Raw genomic sequence first — 26,158 nt, 5'->3', positions numbered from 1 at the left:
GGAGAGCTAGGACAGAGAAGGGGGTGTCTCCATAGGGCCTGGCACATGGCTGGGGGTCCCACAGTATCTGTGGTTTTGAATAAAAGTTTCTGGCCCATCATCTGTGAAATTTCTGGCATGTCTTCACACCTACTCCAGGTCTTAAGAGAGTAGTTTTTACTGACCCAATAAGTTTAATTAAACAATTACCATATACTGAGCCTTATACTGGATCCTGCCCGGTATGGGATTAAACAAAAGAAGCAAAGAAATGATTCTGCCTTTTAGGACCTGAACCTGTGGGAACCAGCATGAGAGTCAGGAATCGAAGTGGGTCAGTTTAGGATGAAGTCTTCCAGAAGACAGCTCAAATGGAGAAGGGCAGAGGTTTGGCTCAGAGGAATAAGGAATAACTTTCAACACACACTGCATCTGCTCATTCAGCAGATCCCTACTGTGTGCCAGGCACTGTGCTAGGTACTGGGGATACTGTGGTGAACAAAACCTGACTTGGTTCCTGCCCTCAGGAACCTATATATTAATATAGTGCAGGAGGATGACCCCAACCAAGAAATCATGATCAGTGCTCTATAGGAGGATAGGATGCTGTGAAACTGTTAACAGGGGTGTTTGACCCATACAAGGACGTCAGGCAGGCCCTCCGTGAGGAAGAAGTTGGAGCTGAGGTTTGTAGTGTTAGCCAACCAGGGAGAGGTGGGACAAGCAAGTGCAAGCGCCCAGTGGCAGGGAGGATACAGTGAGGCCAGAGTGAGGGGCTGATGGGGGCTGAGGCTCGGGAGGTGACAGGGCCCCCTTGTGCAGGGCTGAGCACAAAGACAAGGTGCTCTGCCTTGGAGGAGATTTGAATCCATACAACCTGGCACTGTGTGATCCCAGCTACAATGGATGAAGTGGCCAATGGATGTGGCTGTAGAAATCCAGTTGAGGGGTGAATTCAAGCCTGGAGGTCCAGGGAGTTCTAATTAAGGTCTGGGTGTTTGGCTTTAGAGGAAAAACAGGACTTTGCCTGGTTGTATGAATATGTGTTCATGGTGGAGGTCTTGGGAGATAGGGTGTTTCAGGCGAAAGGCACAGTGAACACAAAGAGGAAAAGGGTAGGTCATCTGAGAAAGAGCAAGAAGCTAACTGGGGCAGAGTAAAGTGTGCAGGGGTTTCTGGAAGCCCTGTCAGCCCTGCCTTCCTGGAGGAGTGATTTGTGTGTGCGCACAGCTCATCTTCCCGCAGGACATGACTTGGCCAGGGCTCTGGACAGCAGCTTCTAGATCCAGCTCTTACCTGCCTTGCCAAGAATCGGACTAGGTGGTCAGGGAGGCCCAGGGGTGGAGGTGGGAATGGGTGGGGGAGAGGCAAAGGGGCGGAGCAAACGGGAAGACTCAGATGTTGCCTTTGTGAGATGCATCAGCAATAATTACAATCCACTGGGGCTTATTATGTGCCAGGTATTGTGCTTTTATCTCATTATGATACCTCCCAGGGACGAACGCATCCTTGCCCCATTTCACGGATGGGGAGCTGGGGCCCAGAAAGGTTGAGCTGCTCGCCCCCAAGTCTCAGCACGCAGGAGACCACGTTGGGGGGGAGGTGGGGGGAGGTCCTGTTGGGCAGATTGTGACCCTGCTCCCTGTCCCCCGCAGCCTGGCCACCATGGACAAGATCCTGGAGGCCGTGGTGACATCATCATACCCGGCGAGCGTGAAGCAAGGGCTCGTGCGGCGCGTGCTGGAGGCGGCGCGGCAGCCGCTGGAGCGCGAGCAGTGCCTGGCGCTGCTGGCGCTGGGTACGCGCCTCTACGTGAGCGGCGCCGACGAGCTGCCCCGCCGCGTGGGCTGCCAGCTGCTGCACGTGGCCGGCCGCCACCACCCGGAGGTCTTCGCGGAGTTTTTCAGCGCGCGCCGCGTGCTGCGCCTCCTCCAGGGAGGCGCCGGGCCGCCGAGCGCCCGCGCGCTGGCCTGCGTGCAGCTCTGCCTGCAACTGCTGCCCGAGGGGCCCGGAGCCGACGAGGTGTTCGCGCTGCTGCGGCGCGAGGTGCTGCGCACGGTGTGCGAGCGCCCGGGCCCCGCGGTCTGCGCGCAGGTGGCGCGGCTGCTGGCACGGCACCCGCGCTGCGTCCCCGACGGCCCTCACCGCCTGCTCTTCTGCCAGCAGCTTGTGCGCTGCCTCGGCCGCTTTCGCTGCCCGGCCGAGGGGGAGGAGGGCGCTGTGGAGTTCCTGGAGCAGGCTCAGCAGGTGAGCGGGCTCCTAGCGCAGCTGTGGCGCGCGCAGCCTGCCGCCATCCTGCCCTGCCTCAAGGAGCTGTTCGCCGTTATCTCCTGCACAGGTGCGTGTGCCCTGGGGCCGCAGTTGGGCCCGTGCGTGCAGTCTTCTGCGTGGCGCGCCCGCTTGGTGGTGTGGTGTATGCACAGGGGTGTGTGGGGGGGATGTGCCTTTACTTAGCAGGCCCCTCCTGAGCTCCTGCGGGTGGAGGTGGGGGCTCCGATCCTGTGGTCCGCTCCTCTGGCCAGGAGGAGTCGGGGGAGGGGGATGAGTGAGTCGACAGGAAGCGGGGATGGTCATCATGCTCTGTGGGTCAGGTGAGTTTCCAAGTGATGATTTTTGAGGCTGGCCTTGAGAGCTGGGCAGCGCCAGGCAGCAGGGGTAGGGTGCTCAGGGCAGGCAGAGGGGTAGATCCAGAGACGTGATGGAGCCTGTACCTGTCAGCTGTGAACTGTAAATCTTGGCTGTTGACAGCTGTGGAAATTGGACTGTAGTTTAAATGACTAAAATAAAATTTGTGCCTTCCCTGATTATAGGGTTGTTCATGAGAAAGGAAGGGAATGCACCTGGCAGGAGGAGGAACCAAGGCTGGGTGTGTAAGGACCTAGGTCTTTCATACAATTGGGCAACACATTTTGATGACTAATTTTTTTTTTTTTAACGTCTATTCGGTTCACCCGGAATGTCCTCCCTCCCCTCAAGTCACATTGCCCTCCTTCCTGTTCTTTCCAGCTCCACTGTTACTATCTAAGGGCCTGGCCTATACAGGCGTAGTTAGGGGTTAGTACTTTTTTCCTTGCTCAGCTCAGGGCCAAAGCAGTGCCAGTGAAGGTCTGTTGAGTGAATGAGCTAAGACGAGATAGAGGCCAGGATGCTGTAGGAGGTGAGGAGGAGGCCCCAGTGTGCTCTTCACAGAGGGCCCCTAGTTCCTTGGCAGCATGAAGGACATGGGGTGCTGGGGGAGGGGTGGGGCCCATTTGTCCCCTAAGCTCAGCCCCCGCCCTTGTTCCAGAGGAGGAGCCACCGTCTAGTGCCCTGGCCAGTGTGGTCCAGCACCTCCCATTGGAGCTCATGGATGGTGTCGTCCGGAACCTCAGCAATGATGACAGTGTGACGGACTCCCAGATGCTGACTGCCATCAGCAGGTGGGCTGAGAGACGAGTGGTGGTCAGGTCTCTCTCTGTGTCCCAGAAGCCCCTTCCACTGGGTGGGATTCCTGGGCTAGATTTAGTGTAGAGGGCCCAGGCCCTCATGCTTGTTCAGTCCCTCCATCCTTTGAGTCCTTCCTGTGCCTGGCCCAGGGCTGGATGTGGGAGACACAGAGAGCTTTGCTCTAGTGATGCTCTCAGGCTGGATACCAACTCTGTGACCCTAGACCAGTCAGCAGACTCTCTGAGCTTCAGTTGTCCCGTCTGTAATAGCAGAGGTAGTATGAGAAGTTGTCAGGCTCCCGTGGGGTCAATGATAGGAGATAAAAGCACTTTATGAAGTGCTTTTTGGGTTTGGCAAGTATGGTAAACAGAGCTTGGGTACTTTTCAGCTCACAGAGCTCTTGCACAGCCCCCTCCTCATGTGAACATCATCACACCTGTGATCTAGCCACACCTGCCTGGCCGGTGATCTCAGAATATGACACCTGCCCTCCTGCCTGCAGGCCTTTGGCTCTGCAGACTCCATCCGCCTGGCATCCCGCCTCCCCCTACCATTCTTTCCATTCCTGTGTGCAGATCCACTGTCTCCTCCATTGGGCCTTCCTGGATTCCTTGTCTTTAGTAGGTGAGAGAGTGGGCTCTAGAAATAAACTGCCTGAGTTCCAGTCTTGGCTCTCCCACTTCTTGCCTGTGTGAGTCTGGGCAAGTTACTCAACCCTTCTCTGCCTCAGCATCCTCATGTGTAATTTGTAGTATAATTGGACCCATCTTACAGGGTTGTTGTGAGGGTTGAATTAGGTAAAATGAGATGTGACATCGTGCCTAGAATAGTGCCGTGGTAGCTGTTACTACCATATTTACTACTTGTTTGCTTTTCTTTGTAGTAGGAGCTACCGAGTATAAAAATAATATTAGTGCTTTTTTTCCTGACTACCTACTGTGTGGCAGCTTCATGCTCCGTGCATGCAGGTGTTATTTTGTGCAGGGGTCACATGGGTTAATACATGTAAGGCAGAGCAGTGCCTGTTGTGGAATGAATAAATGTTATCAGTTAGCCATTGTTATCTCTTAATCCATACAACAACCCTGTGAGGTAGGTGTTGTCTCTATTTGACAGAGGAAGAAACTGAGGCTAAAGAGAGTAAGTGACTTGCTCCAGGTGACAAGCGAAGGTTTGTGGGAGCCAGAGCTTCTGGCCTGGGGGCAGTACTTCTGCTGTTGGGCCCCACAGTCCAGGCAGAGGCAGCTGAAAGCCCTGCTCTGCCACTGCAGTGGAGTGTGTGTGGGGTGAGGTTTGGGACATTGAGAGGGCCTGGCTTCCCTCCTGCCGGGCTGGGAGCCCCAGTCTCTGCCGGGTGCCAGTGCTTGGCTCGTTTGTAGTCCCCAGGGTGTCCTGTTCATCCTCCAGATCCCAGGGCTGCCCTGTGTAGGTGTGAGTCAGTGGTGGGGGGAACCTCAGGTCAGTATGGCTGGTCCCTGGGCTGCCCGCTCCCAGGCATTTGGGACTCCCCAGTCCTTGTATCACTGTCACTCCCCTCACCAGGATGATCGACTGGGTGTCCTGGCCCCTGGGGAAGAATATTGACAAGTGGATCATTGCACTGCTGAAGGGTCTGGCTGCTGTTAAGAAGTTCAGCATCTTGATCGAGGTTTCACTCGCCAAAATTGAGAAGGTTGGTGGGCCCCTGTCCTAGCCCTGGCCTCTGCCTTTCCCGCTAGTCTCTTGCCAGGGGCAGTGCAGGTCTGGGAGGCAGAGCACTGAGGCTCCCACCCACGCTCACTGTGACCTGGGACAATTCACTGCTTTCCCCTGGGCCTCAGGTTTCCCCCATTCATTCCTCTGACTCTTCATTCAAGTGTGTGCGTCTATCACTTTTGGTCCATCCATCCATCCATCCGATATCTAACCGTCTTGCTGTCCATTTCACCGGCTGTCCATCCACCCGAGTCTGTGAGCACCTCTGGGTTCTTGCTCCCTCATGGGTCTGCTGCTTCGACTCTGGAGTCTCTGGCCCCCTTTCAGGCCTGTGGCTACACTTGGCCCTGGGTGGCCCAGGTCGGTGGGACTCCTGACCAGGGTTTCTTTTTCCAGGTTTTCTCCAAGCTTCTGTATCCCATTGTCCGGGGCTCTGCCTTGTCCGTCCTCAAGTACATGCTCCTGACCTTCCAGCACTCCCATGAGGCCTTCCACCTGGTAAGGGCCCCTGCATGTTGCCCCGAGGATGGGTGGGTGGCCCTGCATCCCCGACTGGTCTGGCTAGAGGCCAGACGTGTTGTCTCTGTTGGGGCTTAAGGGGTTGGGGCTTGAAGGCTAAGACCTCCAATACCTGGATGTTAGCACTGGAAGAGACTTGAGATCCAATTTTACAGATAGAAAACTGAGGCCAAAGAGTGCGTGTGACACTCCCCCTGGGCCCTGAGTAGAGTGACAGGCCTAGAATGAATAGCAGCGGTGTTTCTTGGGTGCCTGCTCTGTGGCAGACACAGTGCTAAAGACATTACACATGTTCATTCATTTTATTCCCAGAGTAGCCCCAAGACAGAGGTTTCTGTCAATTTTTCCATTTTTCAACTGAAGAAACTGCAGATTAGGGAGATTAGATTGCATGTTGCAGGCACACTGCTGGTGAGTGGTACAGGGAAGATTCCAGCTGAGTTGGTCTGACTCAGTGTAGGTCAGGAGTCCAGTCTAAACCCTGCTGTCCATCAGCACCCAGGAGGCCTGGCCTCAGCTCCGGGCCTTCTCTGCTGCCTTCTGGGCCCTCCTTTGGGAAGAGCAGCTCGCAGCCCTGCAGAAGGGGCCCGGGATTCTTGTGGCCCTTGATCAGTGCTGAAACATGCTTCCTGACTTGCGCAGTGGGAAGAGCAGCGAACCAAGGATTGGGGTTGCGTGGGGTTGAGTCTCAGCTCTGCCATTGATCAGATGTGGTGACCTTGGGCCAGACACTTAGCTCTCAGCGTGGGTTGGGGTAAACTCTTAGGCTGGTGGAACAGGGTTAGATGAGGTCACATTTGTCGTAGCCTGTTAGATACAAGGGACTTGAGATATATATATATATATATATATATATATATATATATATTTTTTCCTCCCCATCCTTCTCCTGGGCTCCCCTGCTTCTAGTTTCTGTGGCCTGACTCTTCCATCCCTGGTACATTATGGTGTGGCTTCCCTATAGGTTTGAAAGTTAACACTCTATAGCACAGAGGAAAAAAAATGGGCTTTGGGTTTATACAGACCTGGCTCAGACAGCAGCTTCTGCCATAACCCTTGGTGAAGTCCTTGGCAAATTACATAACCTGTCTCATTTAATTTCTTCATCTATAAAATGGGGAGAGTAATTGCCACATGTCACTCTGAGGAGAAAGTGCTTCACATGTTAAACGTTTGCTGCCACTCATCTCTGTCAGGGCTGCCACCAGCTGACCACACTGTGGCCCCAGCATTGCTCCTGGGTGATAGAATAACCTGGGTCACTCTGGCCTTCAGGCTCTTCAGGGAGATCCGTTGGCTGATACTCGATAGCTGGGGCTCAGGCCTGCCCTCAGCTGTGAGCAGGGAACTATTTGTCCCATTAAACAGATGAAGAGAGTGAGGCAGAGTATCCAAGGTCATGTGTGTTGTAAAGAGTCAGCTGCCTGCAGAGCTTAGAGCCCCATGCAGGTAAGGGGCACAGTGGTCAGGTGGGCACACCTCCCTGCTTTCAAGAAGCTCTGGGTGCTTCCAGCATCGACCACCGCCCCACAACTCAGGCGAGGAAACTGGTGCTGACTAACCCTCTGCTCTCACAGCTCCTCCCTCACATCCCCCCAATGGTGGCATCTCTAGTCAAGGAGGACTCCAACTCGGGGACCAGCTGCCTGGAGCAGCTGGCGGAGCTGGTCCACTGCATGGTGTTCCGGTTTCCCGGCTTCCCGGATCTGTATGAGCCCGTCATGGAGGCCATCAAGGTGAGCGATGGTCCCCACTGTTCCCTCACCCCACTCTGGCAGAGGTGCCAGTTTGGGCTTTGCTCAAGGCCACGCTGCAGGTTGGTGGCAGCCGTCCATGCTTTAGCCCTTGACTGTCTCCCGTCGTCTCCCCCGGCCCATCCTGTGCTTCAGGCACCCTGAGCCACCTGCCATTCTCCTAGGTGGATCTTCCTGTCTTGATTGTTCTGAGCCTTTGTACGTGCCAATCACTCTAACTTAAACTCCTCTCTTGTTCTGCCTGGACAGCTCCTGCTCCTCCTCCTAAGCCTTCTTGAAGGCTCTGCTTAAGGGATACCTCCCTCAGGAAGCCTTCCCTGATGACTCTGAATGACCCCCCACCCCAGCCCTGCCCCCTTGGCTGGATCATGGCCTCTTTGAGCTTCCACAGCTCTAGTCCATCCCTCTGCCACATATCGTCACTGTCTGTGTGTCGGTCTGCTCTTAGACTGAGTGCTCCAGGAGCAGATTTATGCCCACTCTGTGCCAGGCCCAGGCTGGGAGCTGGGGATGCAGGCATGAGGCAGATCAAATCTCCCTTTGAGAAGCTCACAGCCTAGTGGGGTGACTGACGTGTTTACCCATAAATCTGATCTAAGCAGGTTATGAAATGCCTGTAAGGATCAGCCCAAGAGCAGTGAGGAGGCAGAGGAGGGACAGATCTCCAGTCAGAGGAAGAGGCTGCAAGGAAGAAAGAGCTTCTGAACCCAGCTTCATCTGAACAGCTAGGAGAATAACCAGTGTTTGTAGCTAGAGTCACACTTGCCAGTGTCTTCTGGTACATTCTGTCTTCTCTTGCTCACTAGAAACCTATGAGGCAGGTACTGATGTTGTTTCAGTTTCATAGACGAGGAAAATGAGACTCTGAGAGATGTGGTATTTTATTCACAGTCATGGAGATAGTGGGATGCAGCCAGGGCCCTGGGTTGCCGAGCCCTTTCCCACTGTGTAATACAGAGGACAGGTTCAAGTGTGGGTGATGGATGTCCAGGTAGGTAGTGATCCTTTTAGGACCTCTGATCTGACTTCCATTTCTGTAACATAGCAGAAAAGTAACCTGAGAAATGTCCCATTGCAAAACACCCAGAAATGCTTGTTAAAATATAACAGACATCTTTTTAAGTATATAGCTGAGCTTGCAAGAGAGTAAGTAAGGATCCACAGGGGCCAAAAAGGAAGGGAAAATCAAATTCCAGAGTGGTGAATGAGAAGTGATACTCTTTAGCCAGGAGGTGGGGAGGGAAGTTGGGTGAGATGGCCAACCTCAGCCCCCACGGGGCATGAGCTGGTGGGGACAGGAGTTGAGGTTAGGGCCTGCCCTCAGGAGGGAGTTAATATCAAGGGGCCCCTGTAATTCGGGACCCGAGAAAGGCTTTACTATTAGCAAGTGATATTCTAGGAAAAATACACATGGTCCCAAATAGACATCAAGGAAAGTTCTATGGCTTGGATTGGGAAAAAAGACATTTGTCATCACTGGACTGCTCTCTTGGTTTTAGGGGTTCAGGTTCTTATCTTTTTTTGCAGTTATGGGACCCCTTAAGCTCAGATACTAACACTGAAAGTGGTCATAAACTTGTAATACCCAAGGGTTGCCTAATAAAAGCAGACAAGAAACCGCTTTCAAGCCACAAAGATAAAATTCTACTAAAGATAAGTTTATAATCCCCAGATTACAAAATACACAAGGGAACAATCCACCATGAATGAGAGTAGGTAAACACAACCTGTCATTTACTTGGATTTTCTCAGTTCTTCCAATTGAGCATGAGATTTTTTTTTTTTTTTTAAACAGTCAGAACTAGCCAACAGTAGAAGCAGCTGCCTTATTAGATCATGAGCTCCTTGGCACTGGAGGTGGTTGAGCAGAGGAGACAAGACTCAAACTTGTTGAAAATGACTGTTGCTGTGAGCTTCTGATGGGCAGGGACTGTGTCGTTTTGATCTGTGTGTCTAATCAGTGGGTGAACGAACAGGACTGTGGTGTGATGTATGGTATCATGGAGGTGTGAACAAAGAGGGAGCACGGCCCTGAACTGGGCACCAGGGGAAACTGACGTGGAGGGAGACCCAGGTTTTGCACACTGGAGGCTATGGCCTGATCCAGGGGGGCGAAGTGAGTCTGCAAATAACATATGCAACTGGCTGTAGGGAGTTGGGCTTTATAAGACAGGTGTAGATAGTGTGAGGGCCCCACTTAAGATTATGGAAAGTCTTCTGGAGAGGGGATATAGGAGCTAGACCTTGAGGGACAGGAACTGGGAGGAGGAGGCCAGGGGATCAGGTGTGGGAGCAAGAACGTGCATGTCCAGTTTGGTGGTCATGTGTGGTGGAAGAGAGGTGAGACGAGAAGATGGGCAGAAAATGAGGCTGAGTGACTGCTCGGTCCAGCAGATCTGGGCTTCTCAACGTCTCCTCCGAAGTACTTGACCCCAGAAGAGGGGAGTTACCCCAAGCAGCCTGACACAAGCTCAGTTTCTGTAAAATCTCAAGTCATACCAAAGATTCAAGTATATACTTCATAATTATAAACATCTGTTTTAATAGAAATATATTTTTCTTCCTTGGATTTAGCTAATATAGATCTAGGAAGATGTGTGATACTTGTTGTACGGCTTTGACTACCTTTTGGTACAAGCCAGTTTGAGAGGCAAGTCTGCGAAGTATTAATCGGATTTATTGTTTATAAAATTCTTCGACATTTTATTCATCCTTTGAATTGTTGCTTTTAGTTGCTAAGTCATGTCAGACTCTCTGCAACCCCATTGACTGTGGCCTGCCAATCTCCTCTGTCTATGGGATTTTGCAGCCAAGGATACTGGCGTGGGTTGCCATTTCCTCCTCCAGGGAGTCTTCCCGACCTCTGTATACAGGCACCTTTATAAATTCTGGAACGTTCTCTCACTTAGGCTGTTGTGTTAAGTTATGGCAGTTTCTCTGCGGGCTGCGGTCCTTGCTGAGGGAGCTACATCTTATGTAGATTTCTAGTAACAGGAGGAGCTTGAAAGTTATTTGAAAGTTTTTGTTTTATTCTCTTTATTCTCCTATGAGTACAAAGTTACCTTCTTTGGGAAAAATGACATTTGATTTTTTTTCTAGTGTGGATATTTTTTCATTTTGTGGTGTTGGGGGAGCAGGGAGTGTTGGTTCTGTCTTTTTGTCCCTATTTGTTTATGTTGTGTGTGGGGTGGGGTTGGATTGGGGATAGTAGGAAGAAAAAAGAAAGGACTACAAAGTTACTGAGCCCTTAGCTTCTTTTCTTTGGGTTTCTCTGGTGGCTCAGCTGGTAAAGAATCTGCCTGCCAGTGCAGCAGATGCAAGAGACGTGGGTTCGATCCCTGGGTCAGGAAGATCCCCTGGAGAAGGAAATGGCAGCCCGCTCCAGTATTCTTGCCTGGAAAATTCCATGAACAGAGGAGCCTGGCTGGCTACAGTCCATGTGGTCGTAAAGAGTTGGACACGACTAAGCACATATGCCTAGCTTCTTACCTCAGGCACCTCCTATATTTTTACTGTCTGTGGGAGGTGACTAACTAACCTGATAAATTATCTGATAAACGATTGTGGGAAATGAGTAAGCAAATGTATTAAACCACTGCTTGAGCCCTACCTTTTGCATTGATGAGGGCTTTCAGTGCTAAGCTGGTTTGAAGCTCAGGAACCTTAGACAAATCTAGGAACTGTGCTAAGATCTGGAGATAAGAACGGGGCTAGAGGAACTGTCGTGAATACCACTTAAATCTAGTGAATAATATTGCATTATTATGCTAGGGCGTTTTTCTTTAGACTGTGTCATCCTTAGAGCCAGCGCTTTGCTTATACTCTCTTCAGTGCAGCTGTCCAGTGTGAAAAAGGGTAATGAATGGTAAAGTGTGCTCACCCCTGCGCCTGTGACCAGGGACTCACACCTCAGACCCCCAGGATCCTCCCACCGTCCTGAATGTGGGATTCAGGTTCCCGGGGCGGGGTGTGTGGGTGTGTGTGTGGGTGTGTGTGGATGTGTGTGTGTGTGTGTGTGTGTGTGTGTGTGTGTGTGTGGCGGGGGCGGGTGGTGACTAATTTGAAAAAGCTGACTGTGCGAACTTGAACGTGAAGAAGGTGTAAATAGGAGCAGGCCCCATGAAAGTATAGCGTGCTGAACTGACATACGGTAGGAGTGTCCTCATTGGACAGATGAGCAAACTGAGGTCCAGGGAGGTTAACTGGCTGAGTCAGGCTGGCTTACTGACCACAGCCAGAGAGCTGTGAGGACAGGAGTCAGGACCAGGGTTGAGAGCTCAGCATGGCTGGATTGGGCCAGGGGGCCGGTGTTGTCATTGCTTAAAGTGTGTCACATCCTGGGCTCATCTTAACATATAATAGAGTCTTCATTTATTGCCTCTTAAGAAAATCCTTTCTCTATCTGGGTCTTGGTTTTTTTCATCTACGTAGTGAAGATTTTACCCCTTTCTAAAGGCAGTTGTGGCATGAAAGATCATCTTGAAGGCCCACATGTCAAGATGAAAACCTAAAATATGTTTGAAAGCAGGGGACTGTTCACACACATCTCTGTGACATTTTTTGGGTGGTGTGCTTGACCCGTGTGTAGTGGGCTATACTCCAGGGTTTCCTGGAGGAGGTGGTATTCTTAGAGCTAACCCTGGTGCTCAGTGTCCCTCTGGCTTGTTCCTCACTCAGGACCTCCATGTTCCCAATGAGGACCGAATCAAGCAGCTGCTGGGGCAGGACGCCTGGACCTCGCAGAAGAGTGAGTTGGCCGGCTTTTATCCCCGGCTCATGGCCAAGTCAGACACGGGCAAGATTGGTTTAATCAACCTGGGCAACACGTGCTATGTGAACAGCATCCTTCAGGCCTTGTTCATGGCTTCCGAGTAGGTGCTGCTTTTATATTTCTTGTCTGCCTCTGCCTGCTGGGCTTCCCAGTGTGTAGGGGTGGGGCTAGGGGTTGGAGATGGGGGGCTCCTGCTGTGTATCATGGGCACAGTTCCCTGAGGTCTGTGGGTATGTGAAGGGCAGGTGAGAGCTCCCAGAGGGCTGCAGGCCATTGTCTAGGCAATAGGTCAAGACTTGATGGGAACTTGAGGTGGGGATTTGGGGGCCAGGCTGCGGCGGGAAGTGGGTCTGCTGTGTTGGTCAACATTGCTCACTTTTCTCCTAGAGTCTGAGAGGGTGGACAGTGTCTTCCACAGTAGAACTTCCACTTTCCTTGGGATTGCTGCCACTGCTAAGTCACTTCAGTCGTGTCCGACTCTGTGTGACCCCAGAGATGGCAGCCCACCAGGCTCCCCCATCCCTGGGATTCTCCAGGCAAGAACACTGGAGTGGGTTGCCATTTCCTTCTCCAGTGCGTGAAAGTGAAAAGTGAAAGTGAAGTTGCTCAGTCGTGTCTGACTCCTAGCGATCCCATGGACTGCAGCCCACCAGGCTCCTCCATCCATGGGATTTGCCAGGCAAGAGTACTGGAGTGAAACAAAATTGTTGTCGTCAGTGGGTACCTATTCAACTGATGACTTGCTTAAAGATCAATCAAGGTTTCAGCCACAGAAGCAGACATACTTTCCTCCCTATTTTCCTTTTTTAAATTAATTTATTTATGGCTGCGCTGGGTCTTAGTTGCTTCTCGCTGGCTTCCCCTAGCTGGGGTGAGCGGGAGCCACTCTGGTTGTGGTGCGCAGGCTTCTTGCTGCGTGGGTTTCTCTTGCTGCGGAGCACAGGCTCCAGGTGCCCGCGGTCAGTAATTGTGGCACGTGGGCTTGGTTGTCCCGAGGCATGTGGGTCTTAGTACCCAGACCAGGGATCGAACCCGTGTCCCCTGTGTTGGCCGGCAGATTCCCAGCCGCTGGACCACAAGGGGAGGCACCTCAATTTTCCTTTTTTGTGTGTGTGTTTAAAAATGCACGTAACAAAATTTATCACGTTAACCATTTTTAAGTATACAGTTCAGTGGTGTCAGATTGTGTTCACAATTGTTGTGCAGCTGTCACTACCATCCATCCCTTTAACTCTTTTCCTATTGTAAATCTGAAGCTCTATGCCTGCTAAGTAATAACTCCCCATATTCCCATTCTCCCTTCCCCACAGCCTCTGGTAACCACAATTATACTTTCTGCCTCTGTGATTGTTGTCTCTGCGTTAAGTACCTCATATACAGTATTTGTCCTTTTGCCTCATTTCACTTAGTAAATATCTTCGAGATTCATCCATATTGTAGCGGATCGCAGAATTTCTTTCCTTTTTAAAGGCTGGGCAATATTCCATTGTGTGTATAAACCACATTTTGGTAATCTGTTCATTGGCAAAATGATAGACACATGATTTGCTTCTGTGTTTTACCTGTTATGAACATGGGAGCACAAGTATCTCTTAGAGACCCTGCTTATGATTCTTTCAGATACATACCCCGAAGTGGAATTACTGGGTCATTTGGTAATTCTGTTTTTTAGACTTTTTGAGGAACCTCTATCTTGTTCTTCACAGTGACAGCATCAGTTTACATTCCTACAAACAGTACATAAAGGTATAGATTTCTCTATATCTTTCCAACATTTTTTGTTGTTGTTGTTGTTACTTGTTTTTTTAATAAGTCATCCTAATAGGTGTAAGGGTTTCCCTGGGGGCTCAGTGGTAAAGGACCCACCTACCGATGCAGGAAATGCGAGTTTGATCCCTGGAGAAGGAATGGCAACTCACTCCAATATTCCTGCCTGGGAGATCCCACAGACAGAGGTCGCAAAAGTCAGACGTGACTTAGCGATTAAACAACAACAGTAACAAATGGGTGTGAGGTGGCATGTCATTATGGTTTTTAATTTGCCATTTCTGTAATGATTAGTGATGTAGAGCATCTTTTTATGTGCGTATTGGCCATTTGTGTCTATTCTTTGGCAAAAAAGTCAATTTAAATCCATTGCCTATTTTTGAATCAGGTTGTTTGTGTTGAGGTTTAGGAGTTTTTTTTTGTATGTTCTGAATATTAATCCCTTATCACATACATGATTGGCAAATATTTTTTTCCCAGAGCCTTCTAGGGTTGTCTTTTTACTCTGTGGATAATCTTTTTTTTTTTTTAAATATGTACTGGAATATAGTTGATTTTCAATCTTCTGTTAGTTTCTGCTGTATAGCAAAGTGAATCAGTTATACATAGATATATATCCACTCTTTTTTTAGATTCTATATAGGCCACTGCAGAATATTGAGTAGAGTTCCCAGTTCTATACAGTAGGTCCTTATTAGTTATCTATTTTGTATATAGTAGTGTGCCTATGTCAATCCCCATATCCCACTTTATCCCTCCTCCCCTCCTTTTCCCCCTGGTAACTGATAACCATAACCAGTGTTGTTGTTGTTGTTGTTTTTACATCTGTGACTATTTCTACTTTGTAAATAAGTTCATTTGTACCATTTTTAAAGATTCTCTGTGGAGTGGATAGTCTTTTTTGTTGTTGTTGTTGTTGAAAGAGGTTGCTTTTTAAAAAATTTACTTTTATTGAGATATAATTTGACATATAACGACATTAATTTAAAGTGTATTGTGTAATGATTCAGTATACCATTAGTTGACCCTTGAACAACATAGGTTTGAATTCCATGGGGCCACTTATATGTGGATTTTTTTCTCATAAATATATTGGGAAAAGTTTTGGAGATTTGTGACAATTTGAGAAAAAATTGAAGGTAAACCTTGTAGCCTAGAAGGTATGTCATGAATATATGAAATATCTGTTGATATATAAATAACATAAAAAGTATGTGTTAACTGCTATGTTATCCTTAAGGCTTCTAGTTGACAGTAGGCTATTAGCAGTTATGTTTTTGGGGAGTCAAAAGTTATGCATGGTTTTTTGACAGCATGGGGTTTGGCATCCCTAATCTCTGCATTGTTCAAGGGTCAACCATATGTCTATATTATGAAATGATCACTATAATAAGTCTACTTAACATCCATAACCACACATAGTTACAAATTTTTTTGTTCTGATAAGAAATTTAAAGATTTATTCTCTTACCAATTTTCATATATGATACAGTATTACTAACTATAGGAACTATGCTGTACATTACATTCTCAGGACTTTTATTTATTTTGCAACTGAAACTTTGTTATCTTTTGACCACCTTCATCTATTTCACCCATAACCAATCCTCATCTCTGGCAACCATCGATCTGTATTCTGTATCTATGAAATTGTCTTTTTAGATTCCACATATAATTGAGATCATACAGTTTGTTCTTGTCTGACTTATTTTACTTAGTGTAATGTCCTCAAGGTTTATCTAATTGTCATAAATGATAAGACTCCCTCATTTCTTGTGCCTGAATAATATTCCATTGCATATATGTGTCCCACGTTTTCTTTATCTGTTCATGTGTCATTGGACACTGAAGGCTGTTTCCATGTCTTGGCTGTCGTGAATAGTGCTGCTTTGAGCGTAGGGGTGCATGTGTCTTTTTGGATTATAGTTTTGTCAGGTGTGGGCCCGAGTGTGAGATTGCCGGATAATATGGTAATTCTGGTTTTAGTTTTCTGAGAAGCCTTCAAGCTGTTTTCCTTAGTGGCTGTACCAACTTACATTCCCACCAACAGTGTAGAAAGGTTTCCACTCCCTCCTCCAGCATTTGTTATTTGTAGGTTTTTTAATGACTTTTCTGACTGGTGTGAGGTGATACCTGACTGTAGTTTTGACTTGCATTTCTCTGATAGTGATGTTGCCCATTTTCTCATGTGCCTACTGGCCATCTGTACGTCTTTCTTGGAGAAATGTCTATTAAGGTCTTCTGCCGATTTTTCAATTGAGGTTTTTTTTTTTGTTGTTGAATCGTATGACCTATTTGTATAGTTTGGAGATTAAGCCTTCTTTCTTGTTTTTTAATATAAGCATTTTTAGTTATAAATTTCCTCCTTTAGGAGCACCACTTTTGCTGTGTCACATAAGCTTTGGTATGTTGTATTTTTGTCTTTGTTCATAACTAAGTATTGGGATTGGGGGCAGGAGGAGAAGGGGATGACAGAGGATGAGATGGCTGGATGGCATCACCGACTCGATGCACATGAGTTTGGGTGAACTCCGGGAGTTGGGGATGGACAGGGAGGCCTGGCATGCTGCGATTCATGGGGTCGCAGAGTCGGACACGACTGAGCGACTGAACTGAACTGAAGTATTTTCTAACTTCCCCTTGTGATTTTTACAAGTGTGTTGTTTAGTTTCAACAATTTTGTGAATCTTCCAGTTTTCTCTCTTACTGAATTCTAAGTTTATCTTGTGGTAGTCAGAGAAGATACTTTGTATGAGATCTATCTTTTAAATCTATTGAGACTTAATTTGTAGTCAAACTTATAGTCTTTTCTGGACAAAGGTCCCTATGCACTTGAGAAAAATGTGTATGCTGTTGTTGTTGAGTGGAATGTTTTTTTAATATGTGTTAAGTTTCCCAGTTTCTCTGTTTATCTTCTGTCTGGTTGTTCTGTTTGTTGTTGTGAGAGGGGTCGTGAGGTCCCCAACTATTACTGTAGAATTGTCTATTTCTCTTTTCAATTTTGTTAACTTTTGCATTATATATTTTGATGGCCTGTAATTAGGTGTGTACATGTTTGTAATTATTATGTCTTCTTGCTGTATTGAGCCTTTTATTAATATATAATGTCCCTTTTTGTCTCTTACCACCTTTCTTGACTTAAAGTCTGTTTTGTCTTACATTAGTACAGCCACTTCTGTTCTCTTTTGGTTATTATTTGTGTGGTATTTCTTTTTCCATCCTTTCACTTTCAACTTCCTTGTGTCTTTCTATCTCAAATGAGTCTTTTATAGACAGTATTATAATTGGATGTATTTTTATCCATTCTGCCACTGCCAGTCTCTTTTGGTGAGAGAGTTTAATACATTTTCTTTTATTAAAATCTTTTATAGAGTTTTTTAATTTATTTTTTGATTGGAGGATAATTGCTTTACAGTGTTGTGTTTCTGCTGTACAACAGTGTGAAGCAGCTGTATGTATACATATATCACCTCTCTCTTGAGCCTCCCCCCCCACACCCCTCCCTTCTTGGCTATCACAGAGCACAGAGCTGAGCTTTCCACTGTGTTACACGTAGTGGTGTATATGTCTCAATTCTACTCTCTTAATGCGTCCCATCCTCTCCTTCCCCAACTGTGTCCACACGCTCATTCTCTACATCTATGTCTCTTTTCCTGTCCTGCAGATAGGTTCATCAGTACCATTTTTCTAGAAGGGAACTGACTTCTGCCATTGGGCTATTTATTTTCCATATGCCCTCTAGCTTTTTTATCCCGCATTTCTTGCATTCCTGTTTTCTTTTGTGTTCAGTTGATTTTTTTGTTTGTTTGTTTTTTTGGTTCAGTCCCCAGGTTGGGAAGATCCCTTGGGGAAGGGAATGGCAACCCACTCCAGTATTCTTATCTGGAGAATCCATGGACAGAGGTGCCTGGTGGGCTACAGTCCATGGGGTTGCAAGGAGTTGGACACAAGTGAGCGACTAACAGTGCTACTACTGCTACTACCTTTAATAACATACAAAAACTCTGCTCCTTCACAGCTCTATCCCATCTCACCTTGGTTGTTGATGTCACAGAATTATATCTGTATAATTGTGTGCCCTAAAACATAAGCAAGTAATTCTTTTAGATGCATTAGTTCCCTGAATTATGTGGAAGAATTTTGAGTTTCAAACCAAAGTTATAGTCATACTAGCTATTGCATCAATAATTGTCTTTTCTTTACATATAATCACTCATGTATTTACCTTTGTTGAGATCTGTATTCTTCCTTGTGACTTTAAAAAATTTATTTATTTTTAGTTGATTGGTGATTGCTTTGCAGTACTGGTTTGATTTCTGTTATACATCAACATGAATTAACCACAGGCGTACATGTGCCCCCCCACCTTGAGTCTCCCTCCCACCTCCCTCCCATTCCTACCCCTCTAGGTTATTATAGAGCCCCAGTTTGAGTGTCCTGAGTCAGACGGCAAATTCCCCTTGGCTGTCTGGTTGCATATGTTAGTGTATATGCTTCCATGCTGCTCTCTCCATTCATCTTAGCCTCTCCCTCCTTTCCCTCATCCTTGTCCATAAATCTGTTCTCTATGTCTGCGTCTTCACTGCTGCTCTGCAAATAAGCTCATCAGTACCACTTTCTAGATTCGATATATCTATGTTAATATGTGATGTTTGTTTTCTTCTCTTTCTGACGTACTTCACTCTGTAGAATAGGCTCTAGGTCCATCCACCTCTAGAATTAACTCAGATGTGTTCCGTTTTATAGCTGAGTAGCGTTCCATTGTACGTACCACAGCTTCTTTATCCATTCCTCTGTCGATGGACATCTAGATTGCTTCCATGTCCTAGCTATTGTCAGTAGTGCTGCAGGGAACATCGGGGAATGTGTGTTTTTCGGTTTTGGTTTCTTCAGGGTATATATCTAGGAGTGGTATTGCTGTATCCTATGGTGGTTTTATTCCTAGTTTTTTAAGGACAGTTTTTACTGCCTCCCATAGTGGCTGTATCAATTTACATTGCCACCAGCAGGGCAAGAGGGCTCCTTTTTCTTCACACCTTCTCCAGCACTTATTGTTTGTAGATTTCTTGATAATGGCCATTCTGACTGGTGTATCTCGTAGTTTTGATTTGCATTTCTTTAATAATGAGTGATACTGAGCATCTCTTCATCTGTTTATTAGACATCCATATGTCTTTGGAGAAATGTCTGTTTAAGTCTTTTGCCCACTTTTTGATTGGGTTGTTTGTTTTTGTGGTATTGAATTATATGAGCTCCTGTATATTTTGGAAATTAATCCTTTGTCAATTGTTTCATTTGCTATTATTTTCTCCCATTCGGAGGGTTGGCTTTCACCTTATTTATAGTTGCATTTGCTGTGCAAAAATGTTTAATTAGGTCCCACTTATTTTTGGTTTTATTTCCATTATTCTAGGAGGTGGGTCATAAAGGATCTTGCTGTGATTTATGTCATACAGTGTTCTGACTGTGTTTTCTTCTAAGGATTTTATAGATTCTGGTCTTACATTTAGGTCTTTAATCCATATCTTTAATCCAAGTTTATCTGTCTTTGGTGTTAGAAGTGTTCTGATTTCATTCTTTTACACATAGTTGTCCAGTTCTCCTAGCACCACTTATCGAAGAACTCTTTTTCCCATTGTATATTCTTGCCTCCTTTATTAAAGATAAGGTGCCCACAGGTGCATGGATTTATCACTGGGCTTTCTATTTTGTTCCATTGGTGTATACTTCTCTTTTTGTACCAGTACTTACTGTCTTGATGACTGTAGCTTTGCAGTATAGTCTAAAATCAGGTAAGTTGATTCCTCCAGCTCCATTCTTTTTCCTCAAGATTGCTTTGGCTCTTTGGGGTCTTTTTTGTCTCCATATGAATTGTGAAATTTTTTTGTTCTAGTTCTGTGAAAAATGCCATTGGTAATTTGACAGGGATTGCATTGAATCTGTAGATTGCTTTTGGTAATACAGTCATTTTCACAATATTGATTCTTCCCATCCAGAAACATGGAATATATCCCTCCATCTGTTTATGTTGTCTTTGATTTCTTTCATCAGTGTCTCAAAGTTTTCTGTAGACAGCTCTTTTGTCTCCTTAGGTAGGTTTATTCCTAGGTATTTTATTTTTTTTGTTGCAGTGGTAAATTGGATTGATTCCTTAATTTCTCTTTCTGACTTTTCATTGTTAGTATATGGGAATGCAAGTGATTTCTGTGTATTGATTTTGTATCCTGTGACTTTACTTTAAATTCACTGATTAGTTCTAGTAGTTTTCTGATAGTATCTTTATGGTTTTCTATGTACAGTATCATGTCATCTGCAAACAGTGAGAGTTTTACTCCTTCCTTTCCAATCTAGGTTCCTTTTATTTCTTTCTCTTCTCTGATTGTTGTAGCTAGGACTTCCAAAACTATGTTTCATAATAGTGGTGAGAGTGGGGACCCTTGTCTTGTTTCTGATCTTAGAGGGAGTGCTTTCAGTTTTTCACCTTTGAGAATGTTTGCTGTGGGTTTGTTGTATATTGCCTTTATTATGTTAAGGTAGGTTCCTTCTATGCTCATTTTTCGAAGAGTTTTTTTTTTTTGGTCATAAATGGGTGCTGAATTTTATTGAAAGCTTTTTCTTCATCTATTGGGATAATATTATGGTTTTATCTTTCAGTTTGTTAATATGGTGTATCAGATTGATTGATTTGTGTATATTGAAGAATCCTTGCATCCCAACTTGATCATGGTGTATGAGCTTTTTAATGTGTTGTTGAATTGTTTGCTAGAATTATTATTGAAGTTTTTGCATCTTTGTTCATTAGTGATATTGGCCTGTAATTTTCTTTTTTTTGTGATATCTTTGTCTGGTTTTGGTATCAGGGTGATTGTGGCCTCATAGAATGAGTTTGGAAGTGTTTCTTCCTCTGCAATTTTTTGGAAGAGTTTCAGAAGGGTAATAGACATTAACTCTTCTCTAAATGTTTCATAGAATTCACCTGTGAAGCCATCCAGCGCTAGGGTTTTGTTTTTTGGGAGATTTTTGATCACAGTTTCAATTTCAGTGTTTGTAATTGCTTTGTTCATAATTTCTGTTTCTTCCTGGTTCAGTCTTGGAAGGTTGAACTTTTCAGAGAATCTGTCCATTTCCTTTAGGTTGTCCATTTTATTAGCATATACGTTCTCATAATAGTCTCTTATGATCTTTTGCATTTCTGCATTGTTGTAACCTCTCCTTTTTCATTCCTAATTTTGTTGATTTTATTTTTCTCCCTTTTTTTTCTTGATGAGTCTGGCTAATGGTTTGTCAATTTTGTTTATCTTCTCAAAGAACCAGCTTTTAGTTTTATTAATCTTTGCTCTTGTTTCCTTCATTTCTTTCTCAGTTATTTCCGCTCTGATCTTCATGATTTATTTCCTTCTAACTTTGCAGGTTTTTTGTTCTTCCTTTTCCAGCTGCTTTAGGTGTAGAGCTATGTTGTCCATTCAGTGTTTTTCTTATTTCTTGAAGTAGGATTGTATTGCTATAAGCTTCCTTCTTTGAAGAACTGCTTTTGCTGCCTCCCGTAGGTTTTGTGTTGTTGAGTTTTCACTGTCATTTGTTTCTAGGAATCTTTTGATTTCCCTTCTTATTTCTTCAGTAACCTCTTTGTTACTTAGAAATGTATTATTTACTCTCCATGTGTTTGTGTTTTTTGCAGTCTTTTCCCCCTGTAATTGATATCTAGTCTCATAGCATTGTGGTCAGAGAAGATGCTTGATACAATTTTAACTTTCTTAATTTTACTGAGGCTTGGTTTGTGACCCAAGATTTTCTATGTGACTTTGAGGTTCTGACTAGCGTGTTTTCTTTTCACCTTGTAAGACTCCTTTGAGCCTTTCTGAATGACAGGTCTAGTGGTCATGAATTCCTTCAGCTTTTGTTTATCTGGAAATGTCTTGATTCTCCCTCACTTTTGAAGAACAATTTTGCCAGATTTAGGATTTTTGGTTGACAGTTTTTTTTATTTTGAGCATTTTGAATATATCTGTCCACCTTCTTATGGCCTCCAAAGCTTCTGACCGGAAAATCTACTGATAATCTTATTAAGGATCCCTTGTATGTGATGATTTGCTTCGCAGTTGCTGCCTTCAAGATTTTGCTGTTTGTCTTTTGAAAATTTGATTATAATCAGTCTCAGTGTGGGTCTCTTTGAATTCTTCTAATGGATTCTGTTGAACTTCTTCTCGGATGTTTGCATTTTTGTCTTTCATCAAATTTGAGTTTTCAATCATTATTTGGTTCAGCTGTTCTTTCTGCCCTCTTTTCACTCTCTCTCCTTCTCATGGGCCTCCCACAGTGTGTTGGTCCTTCTGATGGTGTCCCGTGGACCTCTTAGGTTCTGTTCACTCTTCTTCAGTCTTTTTTCTTTCTGTTCCTCAGCCTTGATAAATTCCATTGTCCTGTCTTGAAGGTCACTGAGTTGTTGTTCTGCCTGCTCAAACCTGAAAATTTACCTCTGTTAAGTTTTAAAGTTCATTTATTGTACTTTTCTGCTCTAGAATTTCTGTTTTTTTTCTCTTTTAGTTTTTCTCTTTATTGATATTTCTATTTTGCCCACAAATCATTTTCTTGACTTTCTCCATTCTTCTTTTAGTTCTTTTATCACCTTGAAGACCATTGCTTTAAAGTCTTTGTCTCATACATCTGTTAAGTCTTTTTCAGGGACAGATTTTGTTGAAAAAATTTTGTTTTTCCTCTGAATGGGCCGTACTTTTATGTTTCTTTGTATGGCTTGTGATTGTGGAGCTTTGGACATGTGTTTAATAATATGGGAACTCTGGAAATCAGATTCTCCCTCCTCCCCTGGGTTTTGTTTTCGTTTGTTTAATTTTTGGTTGCACTGGGTCTTCACTGCAGCATGTGGGCTCAGTGGTTGTGCTATGTCGGCTTAGTTGCCCCATAGCATGTGGGATCTTACTTCCCCAACCAGGGGTTGAACTTGAGTTCCCTGCACTAGAAGACAGATTCTTAACCAAGGGACCACCAGGGAAGTCCCTGCTTTTGTTTTTTATTGTCATAGTCTGTCTCTGTGCTCCAAGTCAGCCTGAAGTATAAATTTAATGTCTTCTTAGGTCTTTTCTGAGGCTTTCAGACGGGCATGTGCAGTCACTTTCTAGTTTCCCCCATATGTGCAGTTGTTTTTTAATGCCCTAGTCATTAATGTTTAGCTCGTCAAAAGGAAAAAACGAAAAATGAAGTGGTGAAGTAGGAAAGTGGGAGTGGGGAGAGTGCTGGCCTTCTAAGTCTCCTGGAAGTCATAATTTAGCTTGAGGTGGAAGGATTTGTAACAGTGGTGGAACCTGTGACAGTGATGGTGCCCATGTCTCTGTCTGCATCTGTGTGATCAGGAGCAGCAGTTGGAGCAAGAGTCCTCCATACTGGGGGATGGAGTCCTTTTTACCCACCGCAGCTCCTGCAAGATGTGTGAAAAACACTCCAGGGACATGTGCGCAGCCGTGCCGCTTCTATGCAGAGAACTGACAATGACTCCAGCTTACCCTGGAAATGTTTGCCTGGAGGTTGCAAGCCTTTAACACACTTAAGAGTTCCAAAAATAGTTACATTAGACAGATTCTGCCAGTACAGTTATTGTCAAGGTGGGGAGACAGTTTCCTAATACATCCTACTCTGCTGTCTTCCCAGAATCCTCTTTCTTCCTTAGAGTAGGTTTGGTGCCTCAGATGGTAAAGAATCTGCGTGCAATGCAGGAGACCCAGGTTTGATCCCTGGATCAGGAAGATGCCCTGGAAAATGGTATGGCTACCCACTCCAGTATTCTTGCCTGGAGAATTCTGTGGACAGAGGAGCCTGGCAGGCTACAGTCCATGGGGTAGCAAAGAGTCGGACATGACTTAGTAGCTAGCTCTTCATTTAAGTTTACAGAAAATTGAGAGGAAGGTTGATTTTCCATGCCCTCTGTTCTCACAGTTGCATTGCTTCCTCTGTTATCAACATCACTAACCACAGTGGTACTTTTTCTTTTCCTGCTGAGGAGAAACCTACACAAAGACAAATTAGAATCACCCAGAGTCCATAATTAACTTTATGTTCACTCTGTATTGTTCATTCAGTAGGTTTGGAAAAATGTATAGTGACATCTATCATTATGGTATCATGTAGTGTGTTTTTAAAATTTATATTGGAGTATAGTTGATTTACAGTGTTGTGTTAGTTTCAGGTGTACATCAAAGTGATTTAGTTATAAATATACCTATATCCATTCTTGTTAAGATTGTTTTTCATATAGGTTATTATAGAATATTGCTGAGTTCCTTGTGCTATACAAGAAGACCTTGGTGGTTATCTGTTTTATGTATAGTGGTAGTATATACTAGTCTCCAACTCCTAATTTAGTGAGTCCATTTCTGTTGTGTAAATAAATTCGTCCGTGTCATCTTTTTTTAGATTTGACATAGAAGTGCTGTCATAGGATACTTGTCTCTATCTGATGTACTTTACTAAGAATGATAACCTCTAGGTCCATCCATATTGCTGAAAATGGCATTATTCCATCATTTTTTTAATGGCTGAATAATATTCCATTGTGTATATTTACCATTCTTTATCCGTTCATCTGTTTATGGATATTTAGATTGCTTCCATGGCTTGTTTTTTTTTTTAATTAATTAATTTATTTTAATTGGAGGGTAATTACTTTACAGTATTGTAGTGGTTTTTGCCATCCATTGACATGAATCAGCCATGGGTGTACATCTGTCCCCCATCCTGAACCCCCCTCCCACATCCCTCCCCACCCCATCCCTTAGGTTCATCCCAGTGCACCAGCTTTCAGTGCCCTGATTCTTGCAGCAAACGTGGAGTGGTCATCTGTTTCACATATGCTAATATACATGTTTCAGTGCTATTCTCTCAGATCATCCCACCCTCGCCTCTCCCACAGAGTCCAAAAGTCTGTCCTTTATATCTGTGTCTCTTTTGCTGTCTTGCATAGAGGGTCATTGTTACCATCTTTCTAAATTCCATATGTATGCGTTAATATACTGTCTTGGTGTTTTTCTTTCTGACTTACTTCATTCTGTATAGTACGCTCTAGTTTCATCCACCTAAAAAATTAGGGTTAGGGTGGATTATATTAGGCTCCAGTTTCATCACCTTCACTCAAATGCATTCTTTTTAATCTCAGTTCAGTTCAGTTGCTCAGTTGTGTCCAACTCTTTGTGACCCCATGGGCTGCAGCATGCCAGGCTTCCCTGTCCATCACCAACTCCTGGAGTTTACTCAAACTCATGTCCATTGAGTTGGTGATGCCATCCAACCATCTCATCCTCTGTCATCCCCTTCTCCTCCTGCCTTCAATCTTTGCCAGCATCAGGGTCTTTTCCAGTGAGTTGGTTCTTTGCATCAGGTGGCCAAAGTATTGGCATTTCAGCTTCAGCATCAGTCCTACCAATGAATATTCAGAACTGATTTCCCTTAGGATGGACTGGTTGCATCTTCTTGCAGTCCAAGGGACTCTTAGGAGTCTTTTCCAATACCACAGTTCAAAAACATCAATTCTTCTACACTCAGCTTTCTTTATAGTCCAACTCTCACATCCATACATGACTACTGGAAAAACCATAGGTTTGACTAGATGGACCACTCCTCCTCTGCAGTGACTGCTTATTCCTAGGTATTTTATTCTTTTTGATGCAATGATAAATGGAATTGCTTCTTGATTTCTCTTTCTGATCTTTCATTGTTGATGTGTAGAAATGCAACCAATTTCTGTGCATTAATTTTGTAACCTGAAACTTTACCAAGTTCATTGTTGAGTTCTAGTAGTTTTCTGGTACATCTAAGATATTAAGAAGAGGTGGCAAGAATACACAGAAGAACTGCACAAAAAAGAGCTTCACGACTTAGATAATCATGATGGTGTTATCACTCACCTAGAGCCAGACAAGGCTGTGGTCCTAGTGTGATTGTGATTAGATTGACTAGTTTTCTGTGAGTATGGTTTCAGTGTGTCTGCCCTCTGATGCCCTCCTGCAACACCCACCATCTTACCTGGGTTTCTCTTTATGACCTAAATCAAATCCCTTATGATTATACAGTGGAAGTGAGAAATAGATTTAAGGGCCTAGATCTGGTAGATAGAGTGCCTGATGAACTATGGGATGAGGTTCATGACATTGTACAGGAGACAGGGATCAAGACCATCCCCATGGAAAAGAAATGCGAAAAAGCAAAATGGCTGTCTGGGGAGGCCTTACAAATAGCTGTG

General features: G+C 45.0%; 1 protein-coding gene across 1 annotated transcript in view; it reads left to right on the top strand.

Annotated features, from left to right (window-relative positions):
• USP35 (ubiquitin specific peptidase 35) overlaps positions 1 to 26,158 on the top strand; it is a 69,289-nt gene that overhangs the window by 5,015 nt on the left and 38,116 nt on the right. The window contains exons 2-7 of the mRNA XM_040255615.1: positions 1,635 to 2,317; positions 3,266 to 3,398; positions 4,948 to 5,077; positions 5,497 to 5,598; positions 7,197 to 7,355; positions 12,051 to 12,244. Coding sequence (XP_040111549.1) covers positions 1,645 to 2,317; positions 3,266 to 3,398; positions 4,948 to 5,077; positions 5,497 to 5,598; positions 7,197 to 7,355; positions 12,051 to 12,244 — 1,391 coding nt within the window. The 5' untranslated portion in view covers positions 1,635 to 1,644. The remainder of the gene's footprint in view (positions 1 to 1,634; positions 2,318 to 3,265; positions 3,399 to 4,947; positions 5,078 to 5,496; positions 5,599 to 7,196; positions 7,356 to 12,050; positions 12,245 to 26,158) is intronic.

Source organism: Oryx dammah, unplaced genomic scaffold (assembly GCF_014754425.2).
Source record: "Oryx dammah isolate SB20612 unplaced genomic scaffold, SCBI_Odam_1.1 HiC_scaffold_15, whole genome shotgun sequence".
Lineage (NCBI taxonomy): Eukaryota > Metazoa > Chordata > Mammalia > Artiodactyla > Bovidae > Oryx > Oryx dammah.
This window is presented reverse-complemented; position numbering and strand designations above follow the sequence as displayed.